The sequence below is a fragment of the Meles meles genome, chromosome 8 (genome assembly GCF_922984935.1).
Source record: "Meles meles chromosome 8, mMelMel3.1 paternal haplotype, whole genome shotgun sequence".
NCBI lineage: Eukaryota > Metazoa > Chordata > Mammalia > Carnivora > Mustelidae > Meles > Meles meles.
Window position 1 is genome coordinate 109,909,382 of NC_060073.1, and position 21,656 is coordinate 109,931,037.

At 54.1% G+C, this 21,656-nt stretch overlaps 1 protein-coding gene across 1 annotated transcript in view; it reads right to left on the bottom strand.

The window, feature by feature from the left end:
• Positions 1 to 8,759: 8,759 nt before the first annotated feature.
• The window catches only part of TTC12 (tetratricopeptide repeat domain 12), a 43,953-nt gene continuing 31,056 nt past the window's right edge, over positions 8,760 to 21,656 (bottom strand). The window contains exons 14-22 of the mRNA XM_046014391.1: positions 18,857 to 18,949; positions 17,789 to 17,849; positions 16,871 to 17,008; positions 16,285 to 16,383; positions 15,784 to 15,852; positions 12,904 to 13,005; positions 11,553 to 11,652; positions 10,480 to 10,705; positions 8,760 to 9,463 (exon numbers count right to left, since the gene is read on the bottom strand). Coding sequence (XP_045870347.1) covers positions 9,391 to 9,463; positions 10,480 to 10,705; positions 11,553 to 11,652; positions 12,904 to 13,005; positions 15,784 to 15,852; positions 16,285 to 16,383; positions 16,871 to 17,008; positions 17,789 to 17,849; positions 18,857 to 18,949 — 961 coding nt within the window. The 3' untranslated portion in view covers positions 8,760 to 9,390. The remainder of the gene's footprint in view (positions 9,464 to 10,479; positions 10,706 to 11,552; positions 11,653 to 12,903; positions 13,006 to 15,783; positions 15,853 to 16,284; positions 16,384 to 16,870; positions 17,009 to 17,788; positions 17,850 to 18,856; positions 18,950 to 21,656) is intronic.

Consider the following 21,656-nt stretch of genomic DNA (forward strand, 5'->3'; position numbering starts at 1 on the left):
AGGCACCCTTTCCAGGGACGAGTCTGACCCCTGTGGCCTTTGCTGGACTAAAAGTCCTAGCTTTGTATTGTAAACATCACACTAGCTCCACGGGCGTGTGGTTTTGTGTGTGTTCACCCCCTTTCCCTTGAGCAGACCCCCGTTGAGAGAAGAAACTGTGTGTGTCTGTCTTCTGCATGTGCCCAGCACTTACCCCAGTGCCTGGCACGTGGTGGGCACTTGACAATGTAAGACACTGTTCACTATAGTATTTCAGCCCAAACCATTACCCCCAGTGGGTGGTGGAAGGGGGGGTGCATGGAGAGTTTAAAACCAGTCTTCATGCCAAGCTGGCCCTTGTGCAAGTCCCCTAATGCCTTTCCCTGCTAAATGTTAGCATTCAAACAAGTATTTATTGAGCACCTGTCCTGCGTTGACACTTTTCTAGGTTCTTGGTCACATCAGGGCTGGGAACGAACAAAAACTATGGAGTTCACATTTTGGTGGGAAGAGAGGTGGAGTGCAAGCAGTAAACAGTATGTCCTTATAAGCAAATGAGAGAGCATGTTAGAATAATATGTGTCTGTGTTAAATTGTGGAAAGAAAGGAGCTAGGAGAAATGGGGCAGGACAACTCAACATTTAAACTGATGCTTTCAGGGTAAGTAGAACTCAGGCAGGATAAAAGGGACCAGGGGACAGACAAGGGTCCCTTTGGTAACAATGACAAACTCAACTTGGCGGAAGCAGAAAGGGAGATTTACTATCTCCCATAACTGGGAAGCCAGTGGTAGCCTTGGATACAGCAGCATCTGGGGGCTCAGAATAATGATGTCAGGACTCTCAACTCTTGGGCTGCTTTCTTCTGTTGACTCCGTTTTCTGAGAAGCCGAGGACGGTAAAGTCACCAGCGCAGCTCCAAAGTCATCTCCCATTTCCCTGGGCAGCATCAGGGAAGGAAGAGCTTCCCACACAAGTCTGGGCTGAGCCCTGATTGGCACTCCTCAGGTCACATGACCATCTCTGAACCAATTAGTAAGATGAAAGGGATGGACAGCGCTGTGATTGGCAGGTCCTGGATTCTATGTTTTCTGAAACCAGGGTTAGACGCAAGCTTCTCCTGAATCATGTGGTTAATCGTGGCAGAGGAGTGGTTACCCCCAGGAAAAATCGGGGACTCGTTACCAGAACAGGCGGAATGGGTACAGGGCAAGCAAATACCAATCGTCTAGTCTTCACAGCAACGGCTCGTCAGAGGCTGCGACCCAGAGAGGTCAGCAGACGGCTCCAAGGTCATAAAGCTGGCTAGGGCGGGGCTGGAATGCCAGCTCTTGGTCCACGCCGGTTTCAGAGTGCCTCCAGAAAGAAGCCAGTGGGGGTCACCTTTCCTAGCCTCTTACTGCTGAACGAGTGACATTTTCCAGCCACCCCTGCAGACAGTGATTCTCTCTTCTCAATGACTGTGGTGACGGCAGCACACAGCCCAGCTCTTTAGAAAGTCCTTGTTCCAAAAATACTGTTTCTACTTCAATTCCTGACCTGACTTTGATACGATTCTACTAGTTCTGAGAAGCGGGGTTGGGAGTGGGGGAGGCACATATTCCTTTATTACTTTTTAATGATCCAGAGCCTCAGCTGTGCGGCCCAAGCAGGACCCGAGACCGAGAGCACTTTAAGGGAGGCGGGTATCTCCGGCAAGCATTCAAGGAAGAGGTGAGAGCCCGTCTAGCGGCAGTTGTCAGACATCATTCCCTGGTGCTCCCGGAGCAGGATCGGGGGAGGGGACGGGTCTCCCCTTCTGCTGATTGGGTCCATGGCGCACACCACCTTGCTCCTGATGTATATCTAAACTGCCCTGGGGGGTAAAAGTCACAGCAGAGTCAGGTAGAAACAGACCTAGAAATACAATCACATACGAGAGGGTCTGCTTCATCAGACACGATCCCTCCCTTTATAAACTGCTCTAGCACCGATCCCAGACCAAGGGAAGTCTGAAGACTTCCAAACGCTTCCCTTCGCTTGAAGGACACCAGGCATCCCCCCACCCCCACCCCCACACCTCGACTTTAGAGCCATAATTCCTGTAATCCAAGGGTTGGCGTTTGGAGAACCACGGTCCTCATCAGATGTTTCTCTAATTCCTCATGCCAGGTGCATGGATCAGGGGCCAAGACCACATTAGAGCCAAGAGGAGCTTTCTGCTGTGGCTGATTCCCCCCACACCCCCTGCCCCCGATGTTGCTCTGCTCTGATTATAATAGAAATGGGGAAGAGATGTATCTAGTTCACTCAAAGGCATTTGATACTATCTTGCACACAGCTTAGCACATAATAGGTGCTTAATAAATATTTATTGAATGAATGAGGAGCTTTTCAGGATCAAGATGTCTTTTAAATGACCTTGGCTGAGGAGCCGCTTAATGGAAGGACAAACTCTGGGCTCCCCAGTCTGAGGGTGAATAGCAGTCTCTGGCTGGAAATGCAGTCACCGTCCCAGAGAAGGTGCCCTGGCTTGCCCCCACCACCATCCCACGCCTCCAGTAATGTGTGGCTCCAGATCGGCTGGGAAAGTAATCCTTTGCAGTGGGGAGACTTAAGCGGTTATCTAACTGACCGCTGATGGATTAGAGGGGCTTTCGGATAAAACCTTAAAGGGGTTAGGGTTTCGCTTTCCACTTCATGCTCAGGGAGCGAGTGAGGACTGGCCACCTCCCTGTGCTGCAGCCTGGGCCAGAAAGTTAACGAGAGGAGAGACAAGGCTGGGTCGTGGGCAACGAGGTTCGAGGCGAAGGCTGGATTTGGGGCCTGGCTCGGCCACGATTTCCTTGGGAAATTCTGGGCAAGACACGCAGTCTCTGAACTTCTCTTTCCTTGGCCTCGGACGGGAAATAATAACTGCCTGACCGGGGTGTCTTGGCCTGAAGTGAGAGCAGAGGCATGAAAGTCCTTTTGAGGGAGTTGGAAGCACTTTCCTGTGGGGGGACGCGTGCGGGGGACAGACCACAGGCTGAGGGCGCTGCTGGAAACCCCAGGACTAGCTGGTGGGACCGCGAATGGGGCCTTTGCCTACATTTGCTCAGAGAAAGTGCCGAGGGGACTGTCATGTCCCACATCCTAGGGCTGCTGTGAAGGACAGTTGTGGTCATCGCAAGTTCTTCTCTGAGGAGCAGGGGACCAAGTGGCTTGGGAGCCCGGCAAGGGAATGCCATGACCGAAGGGAAGCCACTGTCACTGTGGTGACAGGGCCAAGCACAAACTCCAGGGCGTGCCCTCCTTAGAGTGAGGTGAATAAACGCCTTCTGTACACACCGAGTTCTCTTTTGCGCGTCCTCAGACTTCTCACAGCAATATTCCAGGTGTTCCAACTAGAACGTAAATTCTAGTAGTTGAGGCAAAAAACATGAAGACACGGAAAATAATTCTGCAGGAATGAAGTATTTAAACGTGCCGCACAGCCACGCAAGACTGAGGGAGAGGCGGGTGGTGTGGGCTGCGTGCGCCCAGTGGGGCTGCTGTGTACCTGGAGGGACCCTGTGCCATCCTGGGCCAGCTGCTCGGTCCTAAGTGTTCTCATCAGTAAAGGGAGAATCATACGAGAACTCACCTCATGAGGCAGGCTCTGAAAGCTGCTTTTTACTCAGCAAATTTTACTCAGTAAAATTACCTGCCATTTTTATGATGTCGGGGCTCAGAGAGTGGGTAGGATTTCAAGAGAGGGAAGGTGTTTTCAGTGGGGAGGGGGCAGGAGCAAGAGGATGGGAATGAGCAGAATGTGTGCAGGCAAACACCTGGGAGCTGGCCCAAGGGGACAGAGTGCGTGGTGGGGAGCCCCATGAGTGTGCCTCGGGCTCCGGGAGATGCTGAGCCCCACTGTGAACCCAGGATCAGCTAGCTGACCTCCGGTCAGAATACTACCCTATACCCAGGCCAGCTTTAAGACTCGGCGAGATGAGAGAGCGAGAGAGCGCACAAGCAGGGGAATGAGCAGGCAAAGGGAGAAGCAGGCTCCTTGCTGAACAAGAAGCCTGATGTGGGAACTAACCCCAGGACCCTGGGATCATGACCTGAACCGAAGGCAGAAGCTTAATCAACTGGGCCACTCAGGCGCCCCATCAATCTAACTATAGGTATCAACAGGTATGCTTATTTCGAATCACACCTAAAACCCATGAACTGCAGCTCTCACATGCAGTGTAAGAAGGTGCGATCGATTTTGCAGGAGTTCGGGTAAAAGAACAGCAGTGCTTTTTCGGCAAAACTTCAGAGAAGTAAAAAAGTGCTACGTTCTTACCATCTCCACACCCATATGCACCCGGCGACATACAGCCCCCCGCATGAGCACACGCCCCCAGCAGGGGAGTTTGCCCTTGATCCTGTGGGCGACCATGTGAAGGTGGCCAAGAGGGGATACATCACAAGCCAAGTCGGGTGTGAGAGGATCATTTGGGCTTCAGTGTGCAGGGAGCTCAGAAGACAGAGCGGGGACAAGGGACTCGGCAAGGAGATGGTTCCAGCCTGGCTATTTCTGAGCCCCTCCCCCCAGAATCCGAGCATATGGTGCAGAATTCCCACCAAACGCTGGTCTCCAGCCCCCGGGCTCGCCCGCGCCTGCCTCCACGCTCCTCGATTCCCACCCGCCATCCTCACCCGCCTGGCCCTCCGCTTCTGGAGGCCAGTCCACACCCTGGGTGACACTTCTCCATCCTCCACCTGTGGACAGAGTCCCATACCAAGCCCGCTGGCCCTGACAGGACTCCTCATATTTAAGAACTCTGGACAAGAGCACAGAGGGCTGGCCAGGCAGGGGGTGCCCGTGGCAGCAGCCGACTCAGTATAGTGACTGCCACGGTGGCCACCAGTCCCTGCCGGCTTGCTGTGTGCCCAGCCCAATGCTGGGAGCCTTCTAGAAATCATCTCCTCCAAGCGTGACCTCGAACCCACCCCCCCACCTTCTAGGGACAAGACGGTGGAGCGACCGGCAACACACGGAGGGTGTGGGGTTAGGACGGATGGGGCCAGGAGCTGGGCCCTGAGCCCGGGCATCCGGACCCCGGAACGGGCACTGCGGCCACTGTGCCTTCTGCTTCCCCGGGCCTCCTGTGAGCCCCTGCCTTCTCTGTACCTTGTCTGCCTCTGGGAGTCTTGATTTCCTTATTTGTAAACGATGCAGGGTGGGCCAGACACGTGAATTGTATTTAGCTAGCGAATTCAGATGGATTCCAATAAAGCAGATGCCGGACTTGATAGTCTGAACTATTTTCAGCTAGAACATTCTAGAAACCTTTGTCCTCATCACCCATTGCAGTATTTCTATCTTGTGGGCCTTTGATCTGGCCTACGTCCCCACTGTGTGTGGACCAACCCGTTTTCATGTGGAGACGCATTTCTCTGCGGCAGGGAGAGGCAGGCTGCGGCGGAGCGTGCGCGTGGGCGGACTGAGGTTCCGCGGGGGAGGGGGGCCTCCACCAGCAGATGGAGCGGCTGAAGATTAAAAGCGCAAATGGGAAGTTGGAGATGGCCATGTGACAGGGCAGCGATGCTCAGGCTGGGCTGGAGGGCACGTCTGGCCGGCAGACACGCTCACATGGAGCAGCATCTCTCAACCCACTGGTGGCCAGAGCTCAGCCTGGAACTGGGCAGTTCGGAGGCTGGCGTGGCCGGGAGCGCTTGGGCAGCCTCCCTCCTCCCCCACCCCCCTGGGAGAAATCCGATCCTGACCTCTTCATTTTGCTGTTTTGAATTTGAGATCAAATTAGAGGTCTCGCTTGAAAAAAAAAAAAAGGTCATCGAGTTGGTGGCAGTCAGCTGTCACTCACGCTTCCTTTCCAGGGCACTCAGGGAGAGGGGCCTGCAGCCCCTGCCGGCATCTCAATGAATGAGCACAGTCTTTGGAATCAACAGGTTTTCCTGATTCCAAGCTGAGGACAAACCAGAAGTGACAGGGAGCATCTGTGTGGCAAAGGGGGTTTGGAGACCCCTCCTGTGTCAGGGCTCCCAGCCCACCGCACGCTGGGCCCCGGGCTCATGCAGGCCCTGGTCACACACTCCTGGCACCCGGCATTGTCACACCACCAGTAAGCACTGCTCAGAACCCCACCTGGGCCAGGCCATCAGACCTTGATGCCTTGGAGGTAGTAGAGGGCAGGTCTCTGGGGACCCTCGGGTTTGCCACCGGGCACAGGAGAGGAGGTCAGGCCAACGTAACAGCCGGATAACTGTTCGCCTTCATTGAGATGGGGGTACCTAGGAGATGAGCAGATTTGGGTGAGGATGGGAGGAGGCAGGTAGTGAGTTCATGGTAATTTCCGACCTGAAATAACAGTCACCATGAAGTGAACGTCTTCTGTCTTCTAGTCACTGCGGGTGGCCAAGCACGTCATGTATGTTATATTCAAATCCAAGAACTCTGGAAGCGGGGACAGTGGCTTCCATCTTACAGGGAGGAAACGGAGGCTCAGAGAAGCTAGCAGACTCTCCCCCAAGCCGTGCTCCCAACTGGATGAACATTCACGGGAGTGCAATTCTGGCTCCCCTACTGACCAGCTCTGTGATCCTGGAAAAGAAGTACGTAGCATCTTTCTACTTAGTTTCTTTATGCATCATGGGGTTTTGCGAGGCTTCCCTGGGGCAGGGTCTAGAGACCCATGTTACAGCGCCTGGCACAGAGTGGATGCTGAGTGCGTGGACGTCACTCTCCTGCTCTGCGGGCCTGCAGGTCACTGGCCTATGGCAGCCTCTCGTGTGGGGAAAGGAGATGAACTGTAAATGTCTTCTTGACCTCTAATGACTCCCCTCTTACCGGGCCCTCAGAAGAGCCCCTATTTTGAAGGCAGTTAGAAAACAGCAGGAACATCATCTGGTTCTCCAAACCGAGAAGTTCTTGGGAACAGATCCTCAGGAAAGTGCTTACAAACCCATGTCCTGCCCCTTCCACTTAGGTCCTCCCAACATGTGACCCCAGTCCCGCCTCGCTGGCCTCTGAAACCCCGGCCGGCACGTTGTGCAGGACGGCTGTTTCCCATCCGTCCCCTGACAGCTCTGTGGTGGCGACAGGGGCTTATGAAGTCCCACACCGGCCCCACTCTCTTTAGGAGAGACCACCCTGACTCCTCTGCCTGAGGAACCAGCTGACGCCTTTCCCAGAGTAAGCCGTAGCCCGCGGAGTGGGAAGGACGAAACTGGCGGCTCCCGGTAAAGCAGGATCCCCTTCTCCAACACCCAGTTCAGTTTTTTCCACCCCGCCTGGGAGCCCTGGAGGAGAGAGTGCGTCAGCTGGACCAAGACCAGGGAGGGCTGGCTCGTGCTGGAGATGAAGCCTCCTCACCCACCCCCGCGAGGAGGGAGCTCCTGGGGCAGCCAGGCCTCCTCTAAAGCAGGGAAGATGACTGCTTGCGGCGGGCACTCTGAAGCAGAGATAATAACATAATGTGACATTCCCCACTCTTCAGGGAAGAGATTACACGTATAATAGCCATTTTCAAGAGCCAGGGAGGAAGGGCGCAGCCCGAGACTGGGAGGAGGAGGGGCCCGAACCTCAAGCCAGAGGAGCCGAGCCTGCCGGTTACGGACTCAGGCAGCCTTTTACATTTTCAAAGCTCCGCTGAATTCTCTCTGCTGACAGAGTATTTTGTAGCTTCTCATTTTCGTCTCTGGGCTCTGTTTCGTGGCAAGCCAACTCCCTTGGCCATTTGGTAGCCTCTCGAAGTGTGTGTGTTGGCCTCCTGGTCCTGAGTGGGCCAGTCCTGAGCTCTCTGCTGTGGCCTGTCACCTGCCGCCCCCCCCAGGGACCATGTGGGGCAGCGTCGCGAAGTTGTCCAGGGAGCTCGCCCCAGCCCCGCACGGCACCCCGGCCCAGCACCAGGGGTGCAGGGCTGCTGGTTTCCTTTCGGCCCCTCAAAGTGCTGATTTTTTACCTTGGTTTTAGGAGCCGAGTTCTTAGTTCACCCTGAGCGCTACCGCACTTGTGACGAACCGTTTCTTTGGGTGTCCTGAATAGAAACTCTGGGGCGGGGGAGCATTTCCTTTCCTACACGGTCCAGAAAATGTCCAGCTCTGATTCCTAAAGGGACATGGGCTTTACCCTTGCTCGGGCCCCTCGGATTTAACCCGACCAATGTCACGGTCAACCCCTTCGACCTCAAGATGGGGCCTGGTCATCTCTGTGTAGCACTTTATAGTTTCCCGAGTGCCACTGAAGTTCGTGGAGGCGTCACAGCAATGTAAGTGACTGGCCGGACAGGTGTTCCTCTAGCTTTTCCAGAAGCGGCAGTCAAAGCTCAGAGAGGTGAAGCAACTTGCCCAGAGTCAAACAGCTGCCAGGTAGGGGACCAGGACTGTAAGTCTCCAGAACTCTGGTCTGACACTCTTAGTGTTCACTATAGCATGAGGGTCCTGCTGTCCACCCTGAAACAGTCACGTGACTGTGCTGAGCCATGGGAGAAGTGTGTCACTTGTTGGACTTGTCACTTAGGGACTTGGTGTCCAGAGGCGGCGGCAAGGGAGCAGTGTGTTTGCGGGGTGGGGAAAAAATACCTCGAAGCTTACATGAGGTCGGGGTGGAGACAGGTGCCCCTGCTTTGGTACTTCAGGCAGAAAACCATGTAACCCGTGGGACAGGTGTTTGTAAATCCTTTTTTTTTTTTTAATATTTTATTTATTTGATAGAGAGAAGTCACAAGCAGGCAGAGAGGCAGGCAGAGAGAGAGGAGGAAGCAGGCTCCCCGCGGAGCAGAGAGCCCGATGCGGGGCTCGATCCCAGGACCCTGGGACCATGACCTGAGCTGAAGGCAGAGGCTTTAACCCACTGAGCCACCCAGGCGCCCGTTTGTAAATCCTTTAATGGGGCTGGACAAAGGCACCAGGCAGGACTTCTGGGGACGAGTCTCTGGATCGTCAAGAACTCCCTGCCAGGCGAGAGCCGCTTACCACTCAACCCACCGAATTCAAGAGCACGTGGCACGGCGGCAGGCCGGGCCTGAGCAGCTGCCCCCACAGCCCCGGGGCTGGAACTCGACACTGAGATCCCGCTGTCAAAACGCTGGATGTTTCTAGTACGGTGCCAGCAGAGAACAGCCACAGGGGCAAGAAGGGCGTTCAGCCAGCAGAATCCAGCTCCTTTCTAGAACCACTACTTACACGGGAATCCGGGAAATGTGGCTTTCTGTCTGGGGGCATCCAGTCCCCGCGGGGCAGGAAGGGACCGTAGAAGAAAGCATAGGGGACGCTGAGCGGTTTTCCGACACTGTGGACTGCCTGATGCCCACTCTCCCATGACCGGGGAAAGGCAGAAGGCAAGCACCTGGAAAGAGTATTCATCTCTGGAGCGGACATTCGAAAAGTCTTTATTAGCACCGGGACCACCCACAGCACCCGGCTCTGCGTTGGTGAAAAACGTGCACAGACGCCACGTGTCTTAATCAGCGATGTACTTCATCGTGGAGCTGAGAATCTCCAGCCCGTGCAGCTCCCGCAGCTGAGCGGCAAATCTGCCGGAATCAGAACACAAAGTTGGGCACATCAATGCGAGGCCCCGCTCAGGGAGAAGCTGCCGGCAAGGCGGGAGGGGAGGAGCTGCTGCCCGGGGCGCCCTCGCCGGCAAGGCAGGGCCACAGAACACCACATGCTGTCCGCGAGTGGCAGATGGCCAGGCTGATCCGATGGGACCTTGCTCTCAGGGACTCCCCAGTAGGCTGCCACTCTGAGCTCATCCTAGCTAATGCGCCCTGCGTTCTGGAGAAGAAAGATTTTCTCCAGGCCTTGCATTAGGACAATCAGACGAACGGTGAAAGGGTCTCACATGTCATCCAAGCCAACCCTCTTATTCTCCAGAAGAGGAATCAGAGGGCTTCGTCGGTAAGGGAAGGAGTCAGGCAGGCCAGCACAGCTCCCTGTCCGTGGAAGGCACCCCCTTCTATACCGGGGCTCCATCTCTCAGACACAGGGGGCCCCTTCTGGGAGGACGAATGACTAGGTGTTTTAGCACATCAGAACCCAGCCAGGGCAGAACAGAAGCTAAAAGAGAAGCCATGTACACAGCTAAAGCCCAGATCTCTTGCCCCGACTTACCAGGTGGTCTGCAATGTGCCATTCCTCCTCTCGCTTCAGCTTTCTCCAGCACGAGAACATTACCCTCCCTGGACATTTTCCCATATGCTTAGGCCCCATGCAAAAATGTGAAGCAGGAGGGTGTGTGGGAAGAGGGGCGAGAAGCTGGCGGAGCAGGAGGGAGTGGGATGGAGGGACACAGTGGCCGTGAGCGTGTGGAACAGATCCCTGTCAGAAAGCATTTTCCTGCTCTGACTAGAGCTGGGAGCTCCCCCATCCCCTCAGGGAAGCAGCTCCTGGGCCCACACCTGCGTGCTCAGGAAGCACCAGGGCTCCCATAACTCCCTCTGGAGTCCTGGGTGACACAGAGGCCCAGCCACCATTCAGTGTCTTGGTTGGCCCCGCGCCTTCTGCGACGTGACCCACACGGGCCACCTGGCCAGGAGCCGCTGCATACCTGGGCTCGGCCGTGCACAGCTTGCCCAGAGCGATCCCTGCGTTCAGCTGCACAGCCGTCTTCTGCGCGTCGCCCCCCGCGTGTCGCAGCAACACCTGCACGACATCCGTCTTCAACAGGGAGGACGCAGCGCAGGGCACCTCCATGCAGTTCCCCAGGCAGAGGGCAGCATTGCCCACCATGACTTCGTCCTCGGAGCGGAGCAGTGTCATCAGAATGCCGAACTCTGGGGGCGGCGGGGGGGAAGAGAACAAGCATCGGTCCCTCCGGATCCCAAACAGGAGGCTAGCAACAGACACGAGGGGCGCAGGGAGCGTCCGTGGACACGGAGCGTCCCCAGAAGCTCTGTGGGTCATCACTAAGCAAGGATTTGCTGAGCACCGTGAACCTCCTCAGGTCTTGCTGTGTCTCCAGCGTTCCTCAGGTGCCCAGAGCAGTGCCTGGGGTGACACGGCTGTGGCGTGAATGAATGCTACGTGGCAACAGGTCTGTCTTTCCTGAAGTCTCCGTTCTTAACCCTTACACTCTGGCTGGTAGCTGGCTCCCTGTGGCTGCAGGGCAAGGGGCAGGACCCAGAAGGGCCCACTCCGTCCACTCCCCTTGTGTCCCAGAGCAGGTGCGAGGGCAGACATCAGCGGCTGTTTCACCAGGGCCCCCTGCTGCGGATGCCTGCGGCCGCTTTCCGTTACTAGACAGATCCTGGCTCCAAATCTGCCGTCTCCCCAGTTCACTAAACGCCGAAGGTGTCCCCCACACAGCCCTTGAAGGGTGAGAACCTGTGTTAGACCAGCTTCAGCAGAAGCCTTCAGAAACCATTTCTGAGTACTTGCGGGCGGTGGCTCCCCGCATCGACCCCCTTCTCTCTGAGCCGGGTCACGGCAGAGCATGCTACACGTGTGCAGCCGAAGGCTATGAAATGTTTCCAGAAGGGAGAACCAGCCATCTTACTCGGTAAACACTGCGGAAGTCTAGGGCTGCGGGAGTCTCTCCCCGCTCGTCCCAGCTGCTTTTGCGGCTTCCAGGACGGCTGAGTCTCTGGGACGCAGGCGCCGCTGAAGGAAACCATCACTTACTTTTATCCAGTCTCATCACTTCTTCTCGCGCTTCGTGAGAGCTGTTTGTGCAGACAGCTAGTGTCTTTATGGCGTAGCGTGATGCCGTCTGGCCCCCCGTCTGGGTTTCAGAATGAAATCAGAAAAAAGAAAGTCACTCCTGGGATTGTTCTGGGCCAGAAAGTAGCGAGAAACTGTGTCTGTGTTCGTGTGGCTTCTGGAACCTCTGAAACACTGCTCCCCTGAGAATGGCCTGTGCTTTCCGAGGAGCAGGCCAGGTCCCTGTCGGGCTGGTGTCACTCAGGTCCCCAGTAAGACAGCCCACAGCCCGATACGAATTCCGACAGGACTGCGGGCCTGTCATGCCCACCTGGGTGACTGCCCGTAGAAGGCTTTACAGGTGAGTGGCTGAGGAGCGGGGGATGCGGTCGGCTCGCAGATCTACCAAGAAGAGAGGAAAAGCCCCCCACCATGCCCCCCGACCCCGTGTCACGTCACCACTGGAGAATGGGGAGTGACTTGCCTTATAAGGCTGACAGGCCTGCATGGAGAACATCACAAATGTCGGTCATTTTAAGAGGTGACAACTGTCAAATCATACCCTCGACATCACCCAGGGCAGGGTCTTTAAGACGCACATGTGCGTGCCTGCGGTCAGGAGCGAGTGACGGTCATCACCACATCACATGTAGCCTGAAGTCTGACCCACCGTCCCAGCCCCTCCGTGCTGCCGCGCCCCAGCAGCGTCCCCCCGACAGAGCTCACTTCCTGGCCCTGCTCGGCCCGGGCTCTGATGGGAAGGGCTGCCACGGGGCCGCCCCATGGACACGGGTGGGTGAAGTTTGCCGGGCAGGGGCTGCTGATGGCAGCCTAGTTCCACACCTGTCCTCTCAGTCCTCTCAGTGAGTCTGCTCAACTGTGCCACTGACCTGCTCACGCCACGGGAGCGTCCTTTGTCCCATAGTAAGGCTGCGCCCTGCGTATCCCACAAAGGGAGCGCAGTCTCTCTCCAGCCGTGGAAGCACGGTGAGCAGACGGGAGGAAAGGGGCCCGTGGGACCGTGTGGAAAGCCACCCTGACGGTCTTTTTCAGGGAAAGAGGCCGTGCACCTTTAACTGAGGCTTGCCTGCTAAGTAGTTTTTACGGCTGCTTCTTCATGAACAACTTACTTATTTGTGCAACAATCTTACGTGGATGTTGAGAGCGCTACGTGGGTGACAGGAGAAAGGGATCCTTAGTCTGGAAGTGTAACATTCGGGCAGGAGAACAATGTGGGCCCCTAACTGAACACAGCCCTCCGTAGCTCTGTCCCCCGGGGGATCTACGACGCTCCTGGGAATTCAAGTGTGTGTCCCCGAGGAGCTCGCTCTACCTTCAAGAACTTAATCATCTTCTTCACCACTCCGGCTCTCAGGGCCTCCTCCACGGTCTTCCGGGAGGAAGAAAGGGTGCGGCTCAGGACGCCGGCAGCTCTCTGAGTGGGGCGGAAAGGAAAGAAGATTAACCGATTAACCGTTCTGTGCAGAAATGCTATGACCTTGCAAAGTCAGCAGTCGCTTGAGGAGGGGAAAACAATCATTAGTATGGGGAGCAAAACCCACACCTTGGGTTTTACAAATACTGAGGCCCACGTGGTAAGCAGTGTTCATTCGATAGCTGGGAGGCAGGTGACTCCAAGGGCTGGAAAGGCGGTCCCCTGGCACACAGAGGCCCGGCCCACTTCAGCTCGACACAGAACCAACCAGTTCAGCTCTGGCAAAGAAAGTCCCGGACGCCCCACAGCGCTCCGCACCCCCTGCCAGGTAGACTTCTCGGATGGACCCTCGGGGTCTCGGAGCTTTACTTCTAACAAAGTAGAATCTTTGTTCTACTTTCTGAGAGATTCCATTTATGATCTGCCAGTTCTAACTTATTTCCTTCCTTCCTTCCTTTTTTTCCCTTTTTGAAATAGCTGTTACTGTCTTTTATTTTTTATTATTATTTATTTATTTTTTAATTTATTTGACAGAGGGAGAGAGATCACAAGTAGGCAGAGAGACAGGCAGAGAGAGAAAGAGAGAGAGGAGGAAGCAGGCTCCCTGCTGAGCAGAGAGCCCGATGCAGGGCTCAATCCCAGGACCCTGAGATCATAACCCGAGCTGAAGGCAGAGGCTTAACCCACTGAGCCACTGAGCCACCCAGGTGCCCGTTACTGTCTTTTAGATAGAACACTGTCTTGAATCTTTCCAAGGACAAAAACAATAGTTATTTTTTATTTCCCATATTTTCTCTACTTCTTTTGAGTTGATTTTTCTATTAATCTTGGTTTTTCTATTTCTGTGTGCAGCTTTCCTGAAATGTCCAGTGATCCTAGCTGCCCATTTCTGGGCACATTTCTAAAAGATGTTGACTGTGGTTGACTGACAGGTGGGAAAGAGGCACTTCCAAATCCTAGAGAGCAAAACATTGTCCTCTGGTCTTTCAATTCCACGAGAGAGAGCAAGCTCGAGTTTTCCACCTGAGGCATAGCTGCCTGGCTGCCGCGCGCAGTCCCGCATCTCTTATCCGTGCCCTGTGTTGTACCTGGTGTTCTGGAGTCTCCATCTTTTCCAGGGTCCTCCAGGGCAGACCCGTGTCTCCACATCTGTAGCAGACATGGTCTCCTTGGCTCTGCCTCGTGAATTATGCCTTCCGCAGCTATTCTCCATCTTCCCGAAGCAGGTTAAAATGATTAAAGAACCAGCTGGTGACCTCCTGCCTGTTCGTTTTGTCAACGTGTTTCTAACTTTGTTGTTGATGTTCCCTAATGCTTTCAGTCTGACTTTAATGAGGTTCTCCCGAGGGAGAAGGGATAAATGTGTGTATTGTCATAGTATGAGTTTTGTTTCCCTCAGCTGCTCCCTGCAGATGCTAGAGTGTTGCTGTAGTTGACACTCCAGATCTCTCTTTAGGCCCAAGACAGTGGGGAGAGCCCTCTACCGAAGGACAAGACCCCCCCCGCCCCACCTCCGGTGACATTCTGCTGTGCTCCACAAGCAGGTCAGCACCGGACTGAGGCTCAGGCAGAGTCCTGGGAAAATCTGGCCAGGAGAGAGTCCTTGAAGGGTTAGCTCACAACCACCCTAGCTAGGCCTTGATCTGGTCTACAACATTCAGAAAAACCCAAGCATCTGAGAATAGTGGCACTAACCACTTTTGGGGTCATGGATTTCTTTTTGAGGATCTGATGAAAGCCATGATGCCTTCCCATGAAAATGCACATACTCTCAAAATTGCCTGTACAATATTAGGGATTTCTGGGGAACCTGGAGACCCACCACACATTCCCAGAGTTCACATTAAAAACCTCCATCCTGGGGCGCCTGCGTGACTCAGTGGGTTAAAGCCTCTGCCGTTGGCTCAGGTCAGGATCCCAGGCTCCTGCGATCAAGCCCCGCATCGGGCTCTCTGCTCAGCGGGGAGCCTGCTTCCCCCCGCCCCCGCCCACCCCTGCCTGCCTCTCTGCCTACTGGTGATCTCTGTTTGTCAAATAAATAGATAAATCTTTAAAAAAACAAAAAACAAAAACAAAACAAAACAAAAACCCCTCCATCCTATCACGTCTGAATTGATTCAGGGAAGTTGTAGGCACACTAGCCCCAAGCAGGACTTGTCGGATCTGTTCCGAACCTTTATAATGATCCTGGACCCAGTCCCCAGCCTGTGCCCTTGTAGGGCTGGTTTCCCAGACCTGCTGGATGTGCCCTAGTTGTTTCTCTAAGCACCGGGGCCCTGAACTAATAGGTGGGAAAGCTGGGGTGATTACTTAGGCAAGAACCCATCCTGGGACGGCAGTAAATAGTTTCGCTGAATCACACTGATGTTCTCCCGATGCTCTGTGTTACACAACAGCACTTTCTTATCCAAGTGTCAGAAACAGAAATGAGAAGGCTATCCCGGCACTATCTCTAAGGGAGGTAGAACCATTATGCATAAATAACCTCCAGGGTCATGGGCTTCAAATACAGGCCTGGCTTTCTTGACTCGGGAAAAAGAGAATCTAAACCAAATCTTGTGGCCTCTCCCATTTGCACCAGGATATCGTGGAACAGGACTAATCGGATAAATTGCACTGTGTAAGTTGTTAAGTCGAAAACTACATGGAAAAGGGATTCTTAGCTCGGGTGCTTGGACTCTAGAGGGTCCACAGATGGGCGCTGGGGTGGGGGGCTATCACCAGACCCCCAGGAACCACAGAGGAAGCTGTTTCTGGATTTTCCTGGGAGACACTTACTGTCAGGATCCCTCCGTCCTGGCTGTTCAGTAGAAAGATGCACCTCTTGCTCACCTCCGAGGCCCAAACCTGCCACGACAGGGGGACAGGAGGATGTCTGAACAGCCTGTTAGTCTGAATCCTCTCTGGAGCTTCTTCTGAGCAAACAGAACGGACCCCTCGCCATATTCCCCTCACATCCCCTTCTTCTATCGGCTTACGTCTTCCCACAGCTGCCTCCCTCACGACAGGGCAGTGTCTTGAGACCAGAGACCCCATTTTGTTTGACTTGGTAAGTGCAGAACCGAGCACCGTGCTCAACACACCCACTGGGCTACGCCTGAGTGACTCCCACATCTCTCGGAGGAACAAAGTGACAGGGCCTCTGCCCAGCGTCCCGCACTCCCGCCGCCGGGGTGTGAGTCCCCGTGCTATTCTCTTTGTGAAAATGAGATCGGCTCTAGCCATGGCACCGGCTTGGGGTGTCCCAGGGCTCCTGGCGGGGAGGAAAGAATGCCGCACCTCACAGAGGATGGGGGACTGAAGACACAAGTTCATCACGAGTCCCAGGAGCGTGTACAAGACCTCTCTGAACAGGTCCACATCCTCCTCACACCGGGCCTTTGGGAGCAAAGCAAAGTAATCAATGACCTTTCTGCCCTACACTTTTCATGGCCATCTCAGCCCCTTGGCAATGGCCCCAGCATTACTTACACACCCTAAGTGGTCAAAGTCATGAACCTAGAGGATGTTTCAAGACCAGAGGCCGGTTCCACAGATTAGTGTTGGTGCAGGGGACTTGCAAAGAGTCCCCGGTGCCCGTGCCACGTGACTCTGGTTTGGCCTGGTCCTGGGCTCAAACTGCAGAGCGAGGGGCTGACATGGGTAGTCCCGCCAACTCCACCAGAACATCCTTCTACCCGCTCCAGCGGTCTGAGGCTTGACCTGGAGGGCTCTGTGAGGCCGGCCACCCACAAAACTATAGACGGGATAAGCCACTGGCTCCAGTCCCCTCAAACAGAAGTTTTGGAAAAGCCAGATCAGCAATAAGAAGCCAACGTTCCCCAAGCAGGGAAAGGACTGATTCTGACTAGAAAAGTTACAGTACCATAAGGCCCAAACAGGCCTCCCGGAATTCTTCAGAGGCAGACATCTGTCTTCGGATGGCGGCCTCAGCACTGAGGTTCCCCAGGAGGGCAATGCACCGGCAGAGAGCTGAGGGGTTGGTTATCATGGGGTCTCGCTTCTGAAAGGAGTCAAGAGAAAGGAAGTCTGCAGGGGCAGGCAAACAATGCCAGAGCCATCTTGAGGGGTGTCCCTCATGAAAATGCCTGGGAACCAGAGAGTGTGATGTCACCCAGGGGCGTCAACAGGCTCACGCTGGCACCAGGATGGGGGCACCCAGCGGGAGAGACCCAGCACCTCAGCCTGGGGTAGGGGCGCCTTGGGCTTCATCCCGGGGATGCCACCAATCAGCTGGGAGAACTTGGGCAAGTCTCGTCCCTTCTCAGAGCTCCCATTTCCAGATGTGTATAATACGCAGGTGTGGATATGTTCTCTGGCCCCCTGGGACTCTAATGGCTCCCTCAGGACAAGTCCCTGTCACAGCAAGCTCTCCTAGGAGAACCCCATCCTGCGACGTCCTGCTTCATCGGCTCAAATTTCCATTAGCCCTCCTGGTGGGGATGACTGCTGCTGAGGGGACAGGGCTGCCCTGTGGTCCTTAGGACGGGTCTTAGGGTCAGAAGGGGACGGACAGGGACTGACCCCCTCTCTGCCTTCGCCTAAGATGCACAGTCCATATCCACCTTTGTCTCCCTTGTCCGGCCCCATCCCTACGCCACCTGCTCCTGTCCCGACTGCAGCTGTTTTAATCACCGAGGACTGTGCAGGCTCCAGCTGTGAGCAAATGACTAATCAACCTGAGCCACGACAGGAACCCTGGAGTGTCAACTGTGTTTAAATGGCTCTGCTCACGCGCCTGAGAATGCCTGTCGCGGGTGATAAAAGTGAGGGGCTTGCTCACCAGAACACCTGTGAGCGCCAGGAGCGCACCTGGAAGGCTGGCCTGGAACCAGACTTGGAATCTGTTGAGAAAACATCCCTTGATTTATTTCTGCACCAACTATAATGTAAACACAGCACCTTGGCTAATGGAGCAGACTGTCACAAACTCTGGGCCCATGGGATTTGCAGTGCACATGGATGATTTATTCTGACCCTCCCCACCAAATGTCACTGGGTATGGATGTGGCTTTATTTTTTCTAAGTCTGGAGAACTGCCTTTGATGTTAAACAGCAGACCTCAGATGGCAGCTTTCTCCATGCAGAAGTTGCCAGAAGCCCTAGATGTCTGCCAAGCTGACTTAACACCACCCATACTCTCCCCTTGCTCTGAGGCTGTGTGCCCTGCAAACAGGAAACACAGTCCAAGCCATGTTTCTGGAACACAGTCGTGGGAAAGGCCCAGATGTACACACATGTGCACGCACGAGAGTGGCTCTGACCTGTTCCCAGCCCATGCCAACGGCCTATGAGCACAAACAGCTCGGTCTCATTATATGACCATATCTAAGCAAGACACCCTAAAGTTTGTGAGGAAATTTAAAAAACAGACAAGAGATGCGCTTAAAAAAACCTCAAGAATTATGAATATCTGAGAGAGACATTTGCTGTCTTCCCCAGCAGGCAGGTGGAGATGGGGGAGGGTGACCCACAATGCCACTGGTCCCCCAAGAGAAGGCTGCCTTCGACTGTGCCTTCTCTCCCATTCATTCAAGACACATTTGCTGGGCAGTTCCCATTAGGTACCGATGAAGGGAAAGAAGCTTCTCCGCTACATTGTAGGCTTGTTTACCGTGAGAGGTACTGTTTTAAGTCTGCTGCTGCTTCCAAACCCATCGAACACTGGGGCTCCCTGCACACGGAGGGACGGGAGTGGCTAACTCCAGCCGCCTGCTTGAAGGCGCCAGCCCTCCTACTCAGTGAATCTTGTGATGCTGGCCAAGCCTCCCTACACACCACACATGTTTAAAGATCAGACAGTTTAACAAAGGTTGCAGAAGAAATGTCAATTTCTGGAAATAAAAATTACCTTTCTTCCAGAGCCAAGTCTGTGAGCAGTCCCATAGCTGAGTTGGCCTCCTGATCTGAGAAATCAAGAAATGACACCAGGGCTTCCAAAAATCTGCAAAAAATCCATAACAACCTCAGAGCGGGCTGTCCTCCAGCTGAGAGCATCCCCAACACGGAGACCTTGCAAAGAGACCAGGAAGGAGTCTGCATTAGGGTCAAAGAAGCCTAAAGGGTGACCTTGCTATATCCGCCTAGGAAGCCCAGATCCCTGGCCACCCCACAGACAGAGACACTCTCCTACGGGATGGTTCTGCCACTCAATGCTAATTCCCAGAGGGCTGAACAGTTTTAACCAAAGTTCATCGACTATCGGATGTCAGCCGGGGAGGAATCACTAATGCTTCTGCCATGTGACTCTGGCTCAGCCAAGTTCAGTCACATAAGTGACATCTAAGTGGCATGCTTACTAATCTGCTGATGACTAAAGTGGGAGGGAGGGCCCCCTAATGAGGTGGGGGGGTGAATTAGGATTCAACAAGATTTTGACAGGCTGCTGAATACATCAGATGAAATGGAATAGGGTTAAACTCAAAGTCCTCCACTTAGAGCTGGAAATTCTATATAAGTGATAAAAGTGGGAGACCGGGGGTATGCCTGGTTCATACCAAAAAGATTTAAGGGCTTTCAGCCAGTTGCAAACTTAGTATGAGCCAACAGTCTGGTGCTGTTGCCCAGAAAAGCTAACGCAATCCTCGGCTGCCCTAGCAGACTGACTGGCACCGCTGGGCGTCATCTGTCTGTCCAGCCCACCCGTCCCAAGCACCTGCAGGGTGCTGAGTGCTGTGCTTAGTACAGGGGCGCAGTCTTGGGGTCCGGGGGGCCTGCAGTGACCCGTGTGTGTTAGGTGGTGTGTTAGCAGTGGGTGCATAAGAAGCGGGCACGACGTCTAGAAGGGGTCTGGAAGTCAAATCATCCGAAGGATGGTCAAGGAGACCAGGATGCTTAATCTGGAAAAGATCAGCGTCTTCAGTGTCACAAGCCCCAGAGAGGGGGAGCTCTGATGGATTCCTAGGGCTGCAATAGACTAAACGAAGGCCTCCACACAGGGAGCATGGAATGGGCTATAGGCGGTTTGTGTCTGGTGTAAGGAGATAACTTTGTATCACTCAGACCTTTCTTGGAACAGGGTGAGGTGGTCTGGGAGGCGAGATCTGCATCCCTTCATTGGCTGGGAGAGACCCCCAGTCATTAGCTGTTACAGCGCCCATCCTAATCAAATGGAGAAAAGCATAATGGTAATGCTGGAATCTTTCTTGGAGGGCATCATGCCCAGGCCATAGTGGGGTACCCTACAGGGGACATGGGCACTGGGTGAGGCAGGACTGGACTGTTTCTGTGGTCCTGGGTGACTCCAAGCTGCTGCAAATCCCCACTTCCTTCCGGGGTGCTCTAGTGTTCCTGCTCTCAGAAATCATGTATTTTGCTGTTAGTTCAGATTCTTCCTTCACCCATTAAATCTGTTTTCTTCGGTCTTGAGGATGAATGCTAATGAACCTGAAACGTACAGAAGAGGAGCTGGCCGTCTTAGATCACCCTGGTGTTTGTCTTAGGAGACATGAGCAACGAGGCTTCCTCTCCATGTGAAGAAACATATATCCTATTTCTTTACGATGGCAGGTGCTGTTTGCTGGCTAATCCCACAGACACCCCACTATCCCCCCTCTATCCTGCCTGCTCAAATACAGAAGCTAGAACCACTGTCCCCACCAGGGGTGGCATGTGACACAATCCCGAGTGAACAGAAATAAGCAGTAGCTTCTCTTGATAAAAGGGACAGATCCAGCTGCTGGTAACCTGTCTTCATGAGGGATGTGATACTTGGAGCTGCAGCAGCCTCGTAAGACCATGAGGGAGAGATCAAGCGGAGGTCGGAGACCTTGACCCTGATATCATTAAGCCACGGAACTGGTTGTGGCCATCTGTAGTCTTTTCTGTTATGTGAGACAAACAAGACCATCTTCTCCCGATTAAGTATTCTGTAAAATGCAGCAGAAAACATGGGACTGGCACACACATTATCTCTTCTCTTAAGCTTCCTCGTGAGTCTACGATACCAATGAGACACCAGAGCTTGTCAAGATTAAGCAGCTTTCCTGGACCACCTACGTAGAAGAAGGCAAGCAGATTTGAGCTCATGACTGCTTGCATCGAGAAATCCAGGGCTTTCCACAAAGTGGCACTCGCCTTCCCTCGATTCCTGTCAGTCGTCATCTGTCCCCTTGACTTTTCACACAGGAAAAAGCATTTTAAGAGGGAAGGGGTATGCGTGCTTCTCTGGGAGGTCACGGGACCTGTGTGCAGCCTCGTCCTGCGCCAAACCATCTCCCTTCATTTCAGAGAACACAGTCCACCTCTTTCTGGTTTAATCTGAGATGGACATTAACGAGAAGAGTGGGCACGAAGGTAATCAGCGGAGGTGTCTCTGACAGTCTGGAGACAAGGAGGGACTGTGAGAGATGCTCAGAAATGCCAATCTCCAAAACGCTGGAAAAATTCAAATGAAAACTCAAGCAATCAAAGACAACAGTGGGGGGAGGCAGCGAGGAGGCTTAGGACAACCGCAGCTATATTTACTCGGAGAGGCCAAAACCAAATGAAAAACCACGAGGAAGGCATTGAGGAAGTGACTGCAGTCATTTGAAACATGAAATGTGCTTTTGAGGATTTAGCTCTAACAATCTATCTGCTCCTGTGGCCTGAGCTTTGGGGGGTGGCCAAGCCTCTGCTCGAGCCACAGGGGCCACGGCGGTGCTGAGAGC